At 42.8% G+C, this 18407-nt stretch overlaps 1 protein-coding gene across 1 annotated transcript in view; it reads left to right on the top strand.

Moving 5' to 3' along the window:
- Nucleotides 1–1435: 1435 nt before the first annotated feature.
- LOC146389478 (protein NLRC3-like) overlaps nucleotides 1436–18407 on the top strand; it is a 56442-nt gene continuing 39470 nt past the window's right edge. Inside the window, exons 1-4 of the mRNA XM_084910243.1 lie at nucleotides 1436–1534; nucleotides 9163–9282; nucleotides 9367–9468; nucleotides 12528–12594. Of these exons, the coding sequence (XP_084766369.1) occupies nucleotides 9206–9282; nucleotides 9367–9468; nucleotides 12528–12594 (246 nt within the window). The 5' untranslated portion in view covers nucleotides 1436–1534; nucleotides 9163–9205. The remainder of the gene's footprint in view (nucleotides 1535–9162; nucleotides 9283–9366; nucleotides 9469–12527; nucleotides 12595–18407) is intronic.

Below are 18407 nucleotides of genomic sequence, written 5' to 3'. Positions count from 1 at the left end.
CACCCAGGCCTGCAGCAGTGCCGGCAGCTCCGCCATCCTTCCCAGGTGGCATTCGCTCTCCGTCCACAGCTCTTCCTGTTGGCGGCGCACCTCCGCCACCTGCTCCCGCTGGGTAGCCGCCATTTCGGGAACCCTCTGGGCCAGTTCCTTCCTCAGGATCGGTTGTAGGCCCGCCGTGCGACTTCCTGGGTTTCGGCACCACTGTGGTGTGAATGAGACACGGCGGGTCAAGAGAGTGTTGTTTTGAGCCATTTTATCTACCGCGCATGCAGCTCACAAGCTGCCAGCCGCACATGCAACACACCACAATCCTTACCAACCCCTGAGTCCCCGTTTCACTTTAAGGTCACTTTTGACACGGTTTTGTAAACAGACTCTGCTCTTTCAGCCAACAATCCCACTCTTTTCCCACTCCAGTCGCTCCTCTCGCTCACTCGGGGGTACAGGGACGGGTCCGGGGGGAATCTACGCACACACACAGAAAATCCAATTAGCACTAGATCACAAGGAAACTCACAGACTTAGGCAGATTGCTGAAGCACTAACGCGGGTGACTCAACGTTCCAGCGACGAGTAGTGTAGGTCTGCCATCTTAAAAAGCCCTTCTGATTGTGGTAACCAGCGCCAGGTGTGATGATGAGCACAGGTGTGTGGGCCAGGGGCCGAGCCCACAGTGAGCACCGCTGTGACCGGAGAAAGAGGGAGAGAGAGAGCACAAGAACACATGTTGCCCAACACGGAATCAGCCGGTGAGGCACGGGACCGTGACAACTTTAGTTTGTTTATGTTTACACAGCTGAAGGACATCAGGGTGAGGAGGGCAGTCTTATGCTCTGACTCCGGATTATTCACAGTGTGCAAGATAGGTTGTCATTATGATGTACCCCAATGAAAGTGATCCTTCTTCATAGACCTGAAGTCGGTCTTAACCACAAATACTTCTACTTAGTTCTCACATATCATGATGATATTTAAATATGTCCACCTCCACTGAAATCAAAGCTCAGTGTGAACACACCGTCCTTTGATTGCTGACACTCACACTGATACCAACAGTGATATGTTTACTCCAAATAAGTGTTTTCTATTTATGTAGAGACACAGAATGACAGTAAATTTGATTTGATTTCTTTCTGGGATCATGTCTGCACAAGACGTCAGAGAAGGCTTTGTGAAGTGAAGCAGTGTCTCCTGAACCTTTTGGTTAGTGAGAAATTTCATGGCAGTTCAAAGGAGTTGAATGAAGCAAGAAAGTAAAAACAAAAATGACTGTTCCCATTTCCTCTGAGTGGACTTCAGAGGAAATCGGAAGAGGAAAGAAAAAGGGAAAAGACACACGAAAGAAGCTTCACTTTTCACATCAGTCTCTTTGTCAAGAACTCGTAGGATGTTGTTAAATCAACTCGGCTGCTGCTTCTGTTCAGCTCCTCCCACCTGTGCTGCTTCAGGTGGAGTCCCGCTTCACTCACTTGTCCGTGTTTAGTCTCCAGGTGTGGAGTGGAGCTTGTTGTTGGTGTGTGTGTTTGAAGACACTGTAAGTTTGTTTGTTTCCTCCTTTAAAAATTTGACTGTTTGTTTCTGCTGTGTGATGTTTGGACCCGATGTTCAGCTCTTATTTCAGGACAAACTTTGATCACTCTTGTGTTTGAAGACAAGTCCACATGATTATAGATTATTGATGAACTGAATCCACTCAGGTTATCAGTTAGTATCTCTGCACTGAAACATTTGTTACTGTGATAAATGGTTTAAATGAATATGTGTGAAATTTTAGACACTGCTCATTAACCTGATGGAACAATGATCGTTACTTTAACTGGAAACAATCAGATAAAATCAGTCTCTTGTTAAGAAGTCGATATTCGGGTTTTACTGGAGTGACGGTAAAATAAAAAGAAGCAGAGAAGCTCCAGCTCAGTTCAGGGTCAGTGTATGCAAAGAAAATAGAGAAGAATAGATGAAAATATCTTTCACAAACACATGAACATTTTCAGCATGTTTAAAATCCTGTACCTGATAATAATATCTGCATAAGGAAAGTTATTGTACATTAAGCACATTAAGCTTATTGTATAAGCTTAATGTGCAGAAAAGTATTTGAACTTGGCAGCTTTTTCATGTCTTTGTGTCACTGTCATGTCCACATCAGTTTGCTTGGATTATTCTCTTTTTAGCGTTTGAAGCTTTTAATCATTAATGGTTGGTCTCTTGTGTTTCTCTCTATTTTGAGGTCCCAAGTCTTTAGATGTTTTTTGATAAACACTTTGAATTTTGTCCTTTTGAACTGTTTTCAGTCTCCATACGAACTCACTTCATCTTCTTTCAGTCAGTTCTCCTGGATTTGGTTACAAACATCTGCCAGCTAATGCCAACAATCTTATAGTTCCTTAGTGGCACAGTTAGATGAACTGATACATATTTAACTTCTGTTTGTTGTAATGAAGTATTCTTAGTGAATCATGAAGTTAAAGTCAGATTAGTCTCACAGCCTCAAACATTCATACCTTTTCCTCCATAATTAAAGAATATGTAAGTTGCAAAACCTAAACCTTTTAGATTTGCTTAAAATAAAAGACATTAACTATTCAGAAATGTTGTCCACCGTTTTGTCCCTTTGAGACATTTTATTCCATGGATAAGATCAGAGACTCTTTAAACCCTCAGTCTGTGCTCAGTCGTCAGTTCATTATTCTGTAAAAAACATTGTCCTTTTAGAGCAGGTATGCTCATGTAAAGGTTAACATCGCCACACAAGACACAATGAGAAGCAAAAATAATCACAAATGAACATAAATAAGTTCTCATAATCTGATATCAGAGTCCTTATATATCAAACATGCAGGGAACTCAGCCTCTTGTAAGTTAGTTGGAAATTCTCAGGTGTAAAGATCTGAACCACTTTAACAGGATCAGATTATTGTGTCCAGGAGATCAGGTCTAAGTCAGTCTGGTCATGGTCAGCAGAGGTGAAGACCTACAGAGCAGGAAGCAGACTGATCCTGGCTTTTCATGTTTTCATTTAAGAAGGAATCAGATTTATTCAGCAAAACAGACAAATGCGTTTAAAAAAGGATGAACAGAGTAAAACATTAATAACCTGGTAAGTAATCAGTCACACACATACTATTACACACTCAGACATGAGGAAGTGTTCAGTAAACATTCCTCTGCTGACAGTTGATGATGGAGGAGGCACAGAAACTGATGGAGCTGATAGATCAGAACAGGAAGTGAGAATTTTTCATTTACTTGACATAAAGTAAATCTGATGCATAATCTGAATTAACATATAAATCAAATAAATGGATGTGTGTTACTCTTTATGCAGCTCTGTTAAATAACACGTTTTGCTGTTGATACTTGAGAGAGATCAGCTATGCTGCAAACTGAAACTATGCTGCATGCAGTTTCTAGTTTTTCTAGTTTAAACTTCCATGAAGAACGTTTCCTTGGCTGTAAACACCAAACTTAAAAAACATTTTTGTTTCTCACGAACATGATGGAAAACAGAGGAGAACTAATGCTAATTTTAAGGACCAGCTCAGGATCACTACTTCTCACCTGTGTTCATGGCATAAACATTATAGGGATATTACAGAAACTGCTGCAGTTTACAATATAGTTTTGGTAACATTTAGTTATGTCTGTGTCCCTGAATTAATTTAATTCTAATGTGAAGAACTTTGTCATGTCTGCAGATGAATGATGGTCTAGTAATAAAGTCTATTACTTCTGATGGTATTATAGGTACTCTTGGTGTGCCTGACAGTTTTACCTTGGGCTTCCTTCTCTCACCCCAGCTGGTCTCAGCAGATGGCCATGGCTCCCTGAGCCTGGTTCTGCTGGAGGTTTCTTCCTGTTAAGGGAAGTTGTTAGTACCTCCAGCACTAAATCAGTTCACTATGAGAAGTAGTTTTCTAAGATATTGTCAGATTAGGGAACTCTTATGTGAAAGGGCACACCAAATATTAGTAACCACCACTGAAAAGACTCACCTCTGCTTTTGAGCCCAGATCTAAAAATGTCTAAAATCAGCTGGTTCATAGACCTCAGATTCATATTGAAACTGACAGGCTGTAAAAGTTTCATGTCATTTTATGGAAATACTGAAATACTGAAATAATTTCCCCCAGGGATTAATAAAGTATTCTGATTCTGATTCTGATTACTTTTAAGAAAAAACATCCAGTAATGTGTAATACATTACTTTGTTTTTGAGTAACCACCCTAACACATCATGTGAACTTTACTCTGACTCAGTCTGAGCAGTCAGACGGCATATTTTTGGAGTGAACACATGAAGGTGTGGCCCACACACACACACACACGTACACACTGTCTGTTACACGCTTTGACATAATATCTGGTTGGAAATGGATCCTTCTCTAAAGCTCGATGCTCATGTGAACACTGTGCTAAAAAAGTTGACATGACTCTCAAAGTTCAAGCCTCTTCTGTCCAAATGCAACCTCGAAATATTAACAGTCTTTTGTTACGTTTCGTCTTGATTAGTGAATTTTTAAGTAGAATAAGCTAGGAGTCTGTTGCTCATCCACAGTTGGTACAAAACACTGCTGCTTAATTTTTATCTGGTGCAAGCAAAGAACGCCTTACTTCAGTGTCAGCTTACCTTCAAAAATTTTGTTTGTTTCTGAATCCATGTTAAGATCCTTTCATTTGTCTCTAAGTCTGTTCATGGTTGTGCCCTATTTTATCTGTGGGAGCTCATGTACCTTTGTATCTCTCAGGTCAGCAGTCCAGATGTTTTTGCTTGTTCCAAAGACTCAATGTAAGGTCAGAGCCTTCAGAGCTGCAGCTCCAAAATTGTGGAATGATTTGCCGTTGATGTCTGGCTACTTCACTTACTGTTATTAAATCTAATTTAAAAACACATTTACTCCTCACCTTTAACCCAGTGTTTCACTATAATATAGTCAAATAAACCATGTCTGCCTGATCTGGACTACTAATACTGTAAAAAAACAAAACCAAACAAAACTTTTTTATGATCTTTTTTAATGGCACCATGGAAACAAGTTTATATCTCTCTATGTTCATTTTGGGGGGTTCACAGTATATAACAGTAATGTAACAGTTTAATGTTATTTCTGCACAACTGCTTGAACACAAAAGCTGAGAATCTGCTCTTTCAAAACTGCATTACTGTGTAAAATTATACATTAACTGAACTGAATTAAATAAAGTAAAAAATTTTAAAAGTTGTTTATGGCAGTAAAAACTTCACAGTTATGCACTTGAGAAAAGTCATGTGAAACTTAGACTGGAAAGTTTGCTGTGTGCTGCATTCAGGAGCAGCATGGAAACGTCCACGTATACAGCTGTTCTTCAGACCTTAGAAACTGTTTAGATCACTTTGAATGTCGCCCATTAAAAGTATGTTCTTTTACCAAGTTATGCTGAGATAATAAATCAGAGTCATTTTCAGGAGACTTTATTGATAATTATGAATTTGTAGAAAGACACAAAGTCATGCCATTTTGTGATGTCAGATTAAACTTGTCTAATTTCACTTTCTTCATTTTAGTGGGTTCATTTTATTAACAAAGTAAAACAGAAACTCATCTAAAAATCTACCTCCTCCCACTTGTCCACCTTCAGGTGGAGTCCCGCATCCTTCCAGGTAGAAGCAACACCCAATAATACACTTACTCTGACTCAGTCTGAGCAGTCAGACGGCATATTTTTGGAGTGAACAAATGAAAGTTTTAGTGCGGAAACACACAGAGATCAGTCTGATCTGATTGATTTCAATCCAGAGTCATTTTCCTGCCTCCATCAGTGTATGGAGGAGGTGGAGAGGAAATGCTGGTCCACAGTAATGCTGTCAAACTGTCTGGTGATATGCATCAACAGCTGTTCGGTATCCGGGTTGAGGGAGGCCAGGGAGCTGAACTATTTATTATAGATATATAATAAAGACAAGTTGTGTGAAGTGCTTTGAGAGGTCAGGTAGAGTAACAAAGCTCTGTATAAGAAACAGTCCATTTATAATGTTGCGAAGAAGGAAGTACTATAAATTAAAAAAAATCTTAATGAGCATATTTTCAAAATGTTTTAAAGAAGCTGTTATATAAAATCCTGATCATTTGTACTACAATAATTTATATTTCTGGATAATAATGCTTAATAACAGTTATCAATATCTTAATTTGAGCTAAAGTGCAGATGTCGGTGTCTGTATCTCAGTGTGAAACAGGAAAGCAAACAGTTTAGAACAAAGAGATATTTGTTGAAATGTATGTGTTTTACCATATTATAAACTAAAATATTTTCATCACACTGCAGGAATTGTGAACTGCAACAAATAAAGTTTGCAGTTCACAATAAAAATACACAGCAGTGGAGAGTAGACTTTATCACAGTAGATGTCTTTCTGAAAGCGCTGTAACTAAGTTTAAGAATATAATCCACCCACTGTTATCATCTTCAATGCCCTGTACCAACTTAGAACAGAGCAGGTATCTGAACGCTGCTCCAACAGAGGTCGATTATCTTGTTAATAATTTGACCTCCTCACTACGTACGACTCTGGATACTGTAGCTCCTGTGAAAACTAAGACCTCTAATCAGAAGTACCTGACTCCGTGGTATAATTCTCAAACGTGTAGCCTAAAGCGGATAAATCGTAAGCTTAAGAGCAAATGGCGTGTCACAAATTTAGAGGATCATCATTTAGCCTGGAGAAATAGTTTGTTGCTTTATAAGAAAGCCCTCTGCAAAGCCAGAACATCTTACTATTCATCACTGATTGAAGAAAATAAGAACAACCCCAGGTTTCTCTTCAGCACTGTAGCCAGGCTGACAAGCAGTCAGAGCTCTATTGAGCCAACCATCCCTTTAACATTAACTAGTAATGACTTCATGAACTTCTTCACAAATAAAATTTTTATCATTAGAGAAAAAATTACCAATAATCATCCCACAGATGTAATATTATCTACAGCTACTCTTAGTACCATTGATGTTAAGTTAGACTCTTTTTCTCCAATTGATCTTTTGAGTTAACTTCAATAATTATTTCCTCCAAACCATCAACGTGTCTTTTAGACCCCATTCCTACAAAACTGCTCAAAGAAGTCCTGAAATTAATTAATTCTTCGATCTTAAATATGATCAACCTATCTCTAATAATCGGCTATGTACCACAGGCCTTCAAGGTGGCTTTAGTTAAACCTTTACTCAAAAAGCCATCTCTAGACCCAGCAGTCTTAGCTAATTATAGGCCAATCTCCAACCTTCCTTTCATATCAAACATCCTTGAAAGAGTAGTTGTCAAACAGCTAACAGATCATCTGCAGAGGAATGGCTTATTTGAAGAGTTTCAGTCAGGTTTCAGAGTTCATCACAGCACAGAAACAGCTTCAGTGAAGGTTAAAAATAATCTTCTTATGGCCTCTGACAGTGGACTCATCTCTGTGCTTGTCCTGCTAGACCTCAGTGCAGCGTTCGATACTGTTGACCATAATATCCTATTAGAGCGATTAGAACATGCTGTAGGTATTACAGGTACTGTGCTGCAGTGATTTGTATCATATCTATCTAATAGACTCCAATTTGTACATGTAAATGGAGAGTCCTCTTCACACACTGAGGTTAATTATGGAGTTCCACAGGGTTCAGTGCTAGAACCAATTCTGTTTACATTATACATGCTTCCCCTAGGCAGCATCATTAAAAGACATTGCATTCATTTTCACTGCTATGCAGATGACACCCAGCTCTATCTATCCATGAAGCCAGATAACACACACCAATTAGTTAAACTGCAGGAATGTCTTAAAGACATAAAGACCTGGATGGCTGCTAACTTTCTGCTTCTTAATTCAGATAAAACTGAGGTTATTTTACTCGGCCCTGAAAATCTTAGAAATATGGTATCTAACCAGACTCTTACTCTGGATGGCATTACCTTGGCCTCCAGTAACGCTGTGAGGAACCTTGGAGTCATTTTTGACCAGGACATGTCCTTCAACGCACATATTAAACAAATATGTAAGACTGCTTTCTTCCATTTGCGCAACATCTCTAAAGTTAGAAATATCCTGTCTCAGAGTGACACTGAAAAACTAGTTCATGCATTTATTACCTCCCAGCTGGACTACTGCAATTCATTATTATCAGGATGTCCAAAAAACTCACTGAAAAGCCTTCAGTTAATCCAAAATGCTGCAGCAAGAGTCCTGACAGGGACTAGAAAGAGAGAGCATATTTCTCCTGTTTTGGCTTCCCTTCATTGGCTTCCTGTTAAATCCAGAATTGAATTCAAAATCCTGCTCCTCACATACAAGGTCTTAAATAATCAGGCCCCATCTTATTTTAATGACCTTGTAGTGCCATATCACCCTATTAGAGCACTTCGCTCTCGCACTGCAGGCCTACTTGTTGTTCCTAGAGTATTTAAAAGTAGAATGGGAGGGAGAGCCTTCAGTTTTCAGGCCCCTCTTCTGTGGAACCAGCTTCCAGTTTGGATTCGGGAGACAGAAACTATCTCTAGGGAGTTTTTCCTTCCCACTGTCGCCAAAGTGCTTGCTCATAGGGGGTCATATGATTGTTGGGTTTTTCTCTCTATCTTTTATTATAGGATATACTTTACAAATAAAGCGCCTGGAGGCAACTTTTGTTGTGAATTGGCACTATATAAATAAAATTGAATTGAATTAAATTGAACTTTACTGTGAAAATCTGCCTCCACTGCCATCCTCTGGTTGGCTACCCACATTAATCCTGAATTGACTGACACAGAGCATTACTGGATGGAAGAAGCTTCTTATTAACAGTAAATCGGTGTGTGTACAGTTCACTCAGCAGGAATAATTATTGTGACACTTTTAACTCTGCTGATCCTCTTTGAATCATGGGTCAGCTGAAATTTTTCAAATGTTGTTCACATGTGTTGGACTGAGTGAAACTTCCAGTCACAGTGAATCTGTGTCACAACAAATGCATCGTGTGTGCTTCATGGCTCCATCTAGTGGACTGATATTAGAAGTAGCGCAGCTGATGGCAGCTTACTCTGCCTCACACTGCTTTCTGACTGCATTCAGCTGACACTGAGATGAAGCAGCTGATACTTGGACAGCACACGATGGAAAGGAGGATTTTAGTTGATGTGCACATGAATGATTTTTGTTTCTTCTGCAGGTGAAGGTAGAAAGTGTGTGTGAGCTGATGTTAATTCAGTAGCATGGATCAGTGTGAGGACAGAGAGGAGGGAGTCCCTCCCTTAAAAAGAGCCATGGAGAGCCAGACCAAAGCTCAGAGGTGAGATGACCATCTCTAACTGTCCATGACTCTTCTCCATGTCACAGCTCAGCACTCACATCACTGCTCCATCATTATTCACAGGAACCAACCTGGACCTCCACCCAGCCCTGTGTCCTTACAGAGTGACGCATCTAAACATGGAGACATTACTTTTAATGACGAGCCTCTGTTTGCTGCAGAGAGGTGAGCTGTTAGTAACATGAATTCTTTGATTTAACTTATTGATGTTGTTGGATATAAATTGCAAACATGTCATTCCGTCAATCCCATTCAAACTGTCTCTTTAAAACAAGCGTTTGGTTTCTAAACAACCGAAAAGCCACTCCAGCAAACAGGAAGTGAAACACGTAAAAACATTTTACTCTGACATGATATATAGCAGAAAGTAACACACTCAAAAATGTGTGATTGCCTCTATCTACCTAAAGAGAGGGAGAGGATATATATAATAGCTATAGATATAAATAAATAAATAAATAAAATGAGCAAGCTGCAGAGACTTGTTAATATTGGAAATATCTTCATCAGATCCAGAACTGACCCAAAGAGAGGGAGAAAAAAAATTAAAGCCCATCTGAAACAAAATGATCACCATTTAATGCTGAAAGAGAAATAACAGAAAGGAGCAAACACCCTGCTTTTCTTTCTGTGAAAAGCATATGTGTGTGTGTGTGTGTGTGTGTGTGTTTGTAGAAATGCACAAAAATAGTGAAAAAAGCAGCCAGCTCGGTTTAGGAAGCTCTGCTGTGACATTCCTGAAATACAGCAAACACTAAATTCAGTGGTACTCTTCTTGCTGTCTTTGACTTCTGAGGTTTTCTATAGTATCTGCAAAATTTTTTATTAAAATTCATGGAGGACACTGAATCTTTACTTCAGCCATTTTTTTCAGCCACAGTATTTTTACAAAACCAAATATCACAAAGTACCTGCAGAGGGTCAGGCAAGTCCTAGGGAGTCAGCTGAATGGTAACAACATAGAGGAGTTGGCTGATATCCAGAAATCCTACCATTGGCTGGACAAAGCTGGACTGAAAGACATCACACCAGGCAAGACCCCAGGTGCCGGCTGTGTAAAGGTGCCCCTGAGACAATCCAGCACATAACAGCAGGGTGCAAGATGCATCAAGTGGCCGGCATAGTATACAGAATATATGTATATATATATATATATATATATATATATATATATATATATATATATATATAAATTCCCCACTCGCACCTGTGGGCGGTCAATCCTTCAAGAGAGGCCTGGGAGCTTGAGGGTCCTGCGCAGTATCTTAGCTGTTCCTAGGACTGCGCTCTTCTGGACAGAGATCTCCGATGTTGTTCCTGGGATCTGCTGGAGCCACTCGCCTAGCTTGGGAGTCACTGCACCTAGTGCTCCGATTACCACCGTTACCGTCACCCTCCACATCTTCTCGAGCTCTTCTCTGAGCCCTTGGTATTTCTCAAGCTTCTCGTGTTCCTTCTTTCTGATGTTGCTGTCATTCGGGACCGCTACATCGATCACTACGGCCGTCTTCTCATGTTTGTCTACCACCATTATGTCCGGTTGGTTAGCCACCACCATTTTGTCCGTCTGTATCTGGAAGTCCCACAGGATCTTAGCTCGGTCATTCTCCACCACCCTTGGGGGCGTCTCCCATTTTGACCTCGGCACTTCCAGGCCATATTCGGCACAGATGTTTCTGTATACTATGCCGGCCACTTGGTTATGGCGTTCCATGTATGCCCTGCCTGCTAGCATCTTGCACCCTGCTGTTATGTGCTGGATTGTCTCAGGGGCATCTTTACACAGCCTGCACCTGGGGTCTTGCCTGATGTGATAGACCCCAGCCTCAATGGATCTTGTACTCAGAGCTTGTTCTTGTGCTGCCATGATTAGTGCCTCTGTGCTGTCTTTCAGTCCAGCTTTGTCCAGCCACTGGTGAGATTTCTGGATATCAGCCACCTCCTCTATCTGCTGGTGGTACATACCGTGCAGGGGCCTGTCCTTCCATGATGGTTCCTCCACTTTCTTGGGTTTCTGCTGCCTGAGGTATTCACTGAGCACGCTGTCAGTTGGGGCCATCTTCGTGATGTATTCATGGATGTTCGTTGTCTCATCCTGGACTGTGGTGCTGACACTCACCAGTCCCCGGCCTCCTTCCTTCTGCTTAGCGTACAGCCTCAGGGTGCTGGACTTGGCGTGAAACCCTCCATGCATGGTAAGGAGCTTTCTTGTCTTGATGTCAGTGGCTTCTATCTCCTCCTTTGGCCAGGCTATTACCCCAGCAGGATACCTGATCACGGGCAGGGCGTAGGTGTTGATAGCCCGGATCTTGTTCTTACCGTTCAGCTGACTCCTCAGGACTTGCCTGACCCTCTGCAGGTACTTGGTGGTTGCAGCTTTTCTAGCGGCCTCTTCATGGTTCCCATTCGCCTGCATGATCCCCAGGTACTTGTAACTGTCCTCTATGTCTGCAATGTTGCCCCTCCGTTCTGACTACCTTCCCTCTCTTTGTTACCATCCAACTACACTTCTCCAGCCCGAACGACATTCCGATGTCATTGCTGTATATCCTGGTGGTGTGGATCAGTGAATCAATGTCTCGTTCACTCTTGGCATACAGCTTGATGTCATCCATGTACAGGAGGTGGCTGACAACTGCTCCATTCCGTAGTCGGTATCCATAGCCAGTCTTGTCAATGATCTCACTGAGGGGGTTCAGGCCTATGCAGAACAGCAGTGGGGACAGAGCATCTCCTTGGTAGATCCCGCACTTGATGGTGACTTGTGCTATGGGCTTGAGGTTGGCCTCCAGTGTTGTCCTCCACATCCCCATTGAGTTCCTGATGAAGGCTCTCAGCGTCCTGTTGATCTTATATAGTTCTAGGCATTCCAGGATCCAGGTGTGGGGCATTGAGTCAAAGGCCTTCTTGTAATCAATCCAGGCAGTGCACAGGTTGGTCAGTCTGGTCCTGCAGTCTTGGCTGACTGCTTGGTCTGCCAGTAGCTGGTGTTTTGCGCCTCTGGTATTCTTGCCCATCCCTTTCTGTGCCCTGCTCATGTATTGATCCATGTGCCTGTTCATCTTAATATATATATATGTATGTATGTATGTATGTATGTATGTGTGTGTGTGTGTGTGTGTGTGTGTGTGTGTGTGTGTGTGTGTATGTCTTCAGGAGACCAGCAGGCTGCATTTCACGCTGTAAGGTTTTGCTGTATTTAATTCTTCATGACTCCTCCACAGAGAGGGCCAACAGAGATCATCAGAGATTCCCAGTATTCAGCATCAAACACAACTGGACATATTTCAGGTATGTACATGTACAACATCTACTTTTACATAAATTTTGCTCACAGCTATCTCCATGCTGGGTTCTGGCTCAGAAGGTAGAGCTTTCTGTTGAACAGAATTTTGTGGTCAGATTTGTGTCTCCACTAAACTGCAAATATATCGGCAAATCTCAAGCATGTCTCAGTATTTCAGAAAGAAAAGCAAACCATACGCTTTGGCAGCTGGGCAGGCCCAAAAAAAAAATAAATGGAATAAAATTCCATTTTATTTAGAAGCGCCTTTCAAGATCGAGTACACATTACAAGCAATTAGGTAACAAAATTACAGTATGGCCAATAACACTTGAAATGTCACAGTCCTGGGTCTGTGTCCCAGCGTTTTCTATTTTTTATTGTTAATCTTTGATTTCTTGATGTCTTTGTTTGTTCCTAGGTTTTGGTTCTGTGGTTATATAAAGTCCCTTGAGGCGACTTTTGGTTTAATTTCGCACTATATAAATAAAATTGAATTGAATTGTCAGTATCGGGCCTGTGTTTTCCATGTGTCCCTTTTAGTTCTGTGTCTAATCTGTGTCTTGTGAATTGTTTCTTGTTTCCTGTTTTACTTTGACAGTTCATGTCTGATGTCAGTGTAATCAGTTTTGCTTCCCCTGTCTCATCTTGTCAATTACTCCCAGCTGTGTTCCCCACCTGTTTGTAATCTCCCTGTGTTCTTCTGTTTGTATTTAAGTCATGTCTACTCGTGTATTAGTTGCTACTCATTTTTCTGAGGATCATGAGTATGGGAAGTGTGGTGTGGGAGTAAAACCTACATGCCGTAATTGTGGAGGGGAACACAGTGTTGCTTTCTGGGGATGTGAAGTATTGAGGCAGCAGACAGTTATTCTTTTTTTTTTTTTTTTTTTTTTTTTTTGCGCCTGTCATGTTTGGTTCTTTTGCCATCAGAATTATTGTCTAAAGGCGAGAAAAGATGCCCAATGGATTTACTTGACCAAATTGACCATCCCAGTCTTGCCGTAATGGTCTATTTGATTCACCTTTTATTGTTTATTTTATTTATTTTTTTATTTTCACTTGCTAGGTATGGGACAGAGTTGAATGAGGAAAAGAAAAGGGAGAAAGGAAGAGGGGGAACAAACAGCGGAGAAGAGGGACGGGGATAAAGGGCAAAAAAACAAAAACCAACTAAATAAGCAGACAAAAAAATACAAATATCAATCACCTGGATCACCTGTTGAGAAAGAAAAAGAAAACAAGCAGAAGAAAACGAGAGCAATACAATAAACAACATCACAATGCTATATGGGAATATAACAGTAAATACTAAATATTAAATATTATTGTGCAGCACGTAAAATTGACAGCGCACAGTGTGCTTTGAGGTAGGAGCCAAAAAGGGTGTAGTTTGTGTGTGTGAGCACCCGTGTGTACACCTGTGAGCATGGACGCGCTTGTTTTTAAAAGGTTCCTTCATGTAATGATCTGCTAGAGGGTGTGGGGGAGCCACAGCCCCATCCTCCAGGGCATGAAGCAGGTATGGAGGAGATCAAGACTCCAGACATCCAGAGGCCCCCAGAACACAAGAGACCAAGGAAGACCAACAGAGGGGCAGCTGCGCCACTATCCCAGAAAGAGCTAAGGAGAGTCCCAGATGAGGGGTCACTCAGCAGCCGCGGCGCAGAAGCCAGGGGGGGTTGCAGTGACGTGCCCGTGAGCTCCGCCGTCAGCCAGCTGCGCCAGAGTGACCGAGCCCCAGGCCGAGAGGCCGAGGGCACCCCACCCCCGAAGTGGCCCAAGCGAGCCCCAGGCTCCAGGCCCCGATAAGCAGCCACCAAGGAGTGAGCCGGTGTGTACCTGGGCGCCCATCCCCGGACACAACGAACCACCAACGCACCGATGTCTGAGGGAGTCCGCCACTGGCAGGGGAAGTGGTGGGGGGAGATAGGCCTCCATACCTTAGAGGGCCTGAGATGTCCCCAGAGAGGTGGCGTCTGATACCCAACCTGAAATATAGACACAGACATACAGGCACACACAGATACAAACATCCATTCCCACCCTCATGCTTTCATATGCAATTACTCAACACTCAACCAACGTGGAGACAGATATAGAGAGAGACACTGTACACACAGTCACACTCCCCAAGCGTACTCTAAGAACTGGGTCTAGGTACCCTTGCCCCTGGAGGGGGAAACTGCACCCAGACCCAGGTGGTGTTACCCTTTTCCCTGTGGTGGGGAGAAGCAGACCACCCCGACTCCGCAGCAGCAGGGAGGCCCCACATTGAAGACCCCAGTCGGACGGCCAACTCCTCCTCCTAGCCCCCCCGCTCCAGCAGGTCGCAGAGAACGGGGGTGTGAGAAGACTCCAAACCTCCCTCCGCCCGCGCATATGTAGTGTTGATGCATGTGTGTTCTAAGGTGCATTTAAAACCCAGGAGGACATGGAGCTACCTGCCAGAGAGCAGCAGGTAAGCGCATAGCCCCTCCTGATAGCCCTCAGTGTCTACGTGTATTTAAAATTGAGAGGTGGGCAACGACGCCAGGGGTGAGGTGTACACCTTGATGGTCTTTTGGAGTCCGTGTAGCGTGCCCACCCTCAAGATCCTATATGTATGTGTTATGAGAGTGTGAGTAATGTGAATGTCTAAGTTGTGAGATAAAATTGAGGCACAGGAAGCCAGAAGGGGACAGAGGGGGGATGCCGCCCCTGCACCCTGGTGACACACCTTTACCCCAAGGCCCTGCATGTGTGGGTGATTGTGGTGGAGCGGGAAGAGGGAGGCAGGCACCCCCATACTCTGCAACCCGCCAGGGAAAGGGGGCCCAGGCCCATCCAGACCGGGGCCCAGAACAGCAGCGCCGCCCGGCCCCACAGAGCCCGGGACAGCCCACCTGACCCCACCACAGAGAAAACTGCTCCCACCCCGTCATCCACTCATCTTCCAGACTACACAAGACAATAGACACCCAGGTTGAGATCTTCCTCCACCTCTCCTGTATCTCCCCCTCCTGCAGAGAGAGTTCCTGAAGAGAGGAGAGCTCCTGCAAGGTGTAACAACCTCCCCCACCAGTTGAAGAGCCCCCCAGGTGGCTTGATGCACTGGCGGCACCCTGCGCCAGGGTCAGGCCCCCATACACCCACCCGCCCACAACCCCAGCAACATACCAACCAGGACCCAAGCCCCCGAGGCCTGGCCAGGGCCCCAGCCCAGAGACGGAGTGCCCCCAGAACCTCACGCCCGTCCCGGACCCACCCAGGGGCAGCCAGGCTACCAGGTCAGTAACCCATATCCATCAGTACAGACCCTCCCCTAGCCCCGCTGCACGCAGCCACGAGGAAACCGTCACCTAAGAGCCAACAGAGCCCCTAATAGGCCATGACCGCTACCCCGGGTTGAGCCCACCAAGGAAGATGCTCCCGGGGAACCCCCCGACGCCCTAAGCCTGTCCCTACCCCCACACCAATCACAACAGCGAAGGTGGGACCAAACTATGACCCCCCACCCCCACTAGGTGATGGAGCTATTCAAAGGAGCCCAGAGCAATTGATCTGATGTGGTGGCAGAGGCTGTATCGAGACTAATGTAATCTAATAGATAATTTCTATATTGGTTAGAATTAAGATTATTTTTATTTTTCCAGTTCATGAGGACTGTGTTCTTGGCTATGCATAGGGCAGTGAAAACCATATGGGCTATATTCTTTTCTGAAGTGACATTAACTAAGCTGCCCAACAAACACACTAAAGGGGAAGCTGGAATGTTACATTTCAGACACTTTGATAAGTCTTCACATATCTCGCGCCAAAACTTCTGAACTGGTGGACAGAACTAAAGAGCATGGATATAATTGTCCGGTGTTTTGGTTTGACAGTGTGAGCAGTTGTTGGTAGACGTAAAGCCCATCTTGAACATCCGATGACCTGTATAGTGCACTCTATGTAGTATTTTGTATTGAATTAATTGAAGACTGGGATTTCTAATTAGATGAAAGGTTTTTAAGCAAATCTGAGACCAGAAGTTTTGGTCTAAGTTAACTGATAAATCCGCTTCCCATTTTGCAATAGGAAGTGATATTGATTCATCTGTTTTAGAAAGCATTCTGTATATTTTGGATAGTAATTTGGGGGTTTTAAGAGTAAGAAATTGAACCTGTCACAGGTAACAGGAAAATACGGACTCAGTCACGGAGCTCTGGATGCGAAGCACACAGTGCGTTTATTTACAGTGCCCAAAAACAGTCTCAAAACACAAAGTGAAGTGCAAAGTCCAACAGTGATCTTCTCCAAACTCCCAGTGGTGCGCAGGTGAGTTTCCAAAGTGATAATCCAAGTGTGTGTTCTCCTCCGATAGCTTAATCCCGCGGGCTCCTTCTCTCCAACCTCCTGCTCCGTATCTCTTCCTCCTACAAATAAGCGAAAACAACAGGTGAGAAGGCTAGCCGGCTAAAGCTAAGTTGCAAGTCAAAACACTCTTTACTACCGAGCTTCAAGTACAATCCAGCGTCGACTGCCATCTGGACACACAGTTAAATACCTCAGCCCACGACGAAGGATGATTAGTGACAGCTGGGTGGCAAATTAGGTGCAGGTGTGTCAGCCGCTGGGTGGAGGAGGAGGAGAGAGAGAGAGAAGCACACACACACACACACACACAGGCAGGTTGCCCCGGGAAGGACCGTCCGACCATGACAGAACCACACTTGGTGGTGTTTGTAGTTCAACTTGACCTGGTTTAAATTTCTTTTTTACTATGGATTTAATTTGTTGATATTCTAAAAATCTTTTCTTGTTGATCCCATATTGTGTAACTAGTCTGTCAAATGAAATAAATTCTGTTCCTTCTAGTATATGTTCTAAATATTTGATTCCTTTACCACTCCAATCTGAAAAGTTTATCATATTATTGTTTTGTAATATGTCAGGGTTGTTCCAGATAGGTGTACGTTTGCATGGGATTAATGAAGACTCCGTCAATTTTAGAAACTCCCACCATGCTGTCAGAGAAGAGCTGATGTTGACATTTTTGAAGCATTCATGTCGTTGGATGTTTGAGCTGATAAATGGTAGATCTGAAATCTCTAGATTATTGCAAAGTGCTTGTTCTACATCTAGCCAAGGTTCATCTAAGAGGGTATGTTTTAGCCATCCTGAGATAAACTGAAGCCTGTTGGCTAAGAAGTAGTGCTGAAAGTTAGGTAGTTCTAATCCTCCATTATCCTTGGTCTTTTGTAGTGTTTTTAAGCTTATACGTGGGGGTTTATTTTTCCAAAGGAATTTGGACACACATGAATCTAGAGATCTGAACCAATCTTGTGGCAGTTTAGTTGGGATCATTGAGAATAAATAATTTATTTTTGGTAAGACCATCATTTTTATAGCGGCAACCCTTCCCATAAGTGATATGGGTAGACATTTCCACCTAGCCAGATCACCTTCTACTTTCTTTAAAAGTGGGATATGGTTTAATTTAGTTAGATCTGCAAGCTTGGGAGAAACATTAATACCTAAATATTTTATATTTCCCGATTGCAGTGGTGTAGAAGAGGAATTATGGAAGGAGCAATTAATAGGAAGCACTGTAGATTTTGACCAGTTAATTGAGTAATCTGATATTCTTGCAAAATAGTTTATCAATTCAATCACCCCAGAGATATTGGTTTATGAATTTTGGAGAAAGAGTAACACATCATCCGCATAAAGGTTGATTTTATGTTCCACGTTCTTGCATTTTATGCCTTTAATTACTGAATTCTGTCTAATTGCTGCTGCTAGTGGTTCAATAAAAATTCCATGTAACGAACCTTAGTGCACCCATAATGTCTGTGTA

This window comes from Perissodus microlepis, chromosome 3, assembly GCF_051167445.1.
Source record: "Perissodus microlepis isolate ML-2025 ecotype Zambia chromosome 3, ASM5116744v1, whole genome shotgun sequence".
Classification (NCBI taxonomy): Eukaryota; Metazoa; Chordata; class Actinopteri; order Cichliformes; family Cichlidae; genus Perissodus; species Perissodus microlepis.
Note: the sequence above shows the minus strand (reverse complement) of the source record. Positions and strands in the feature narration are given on the sequence as shown.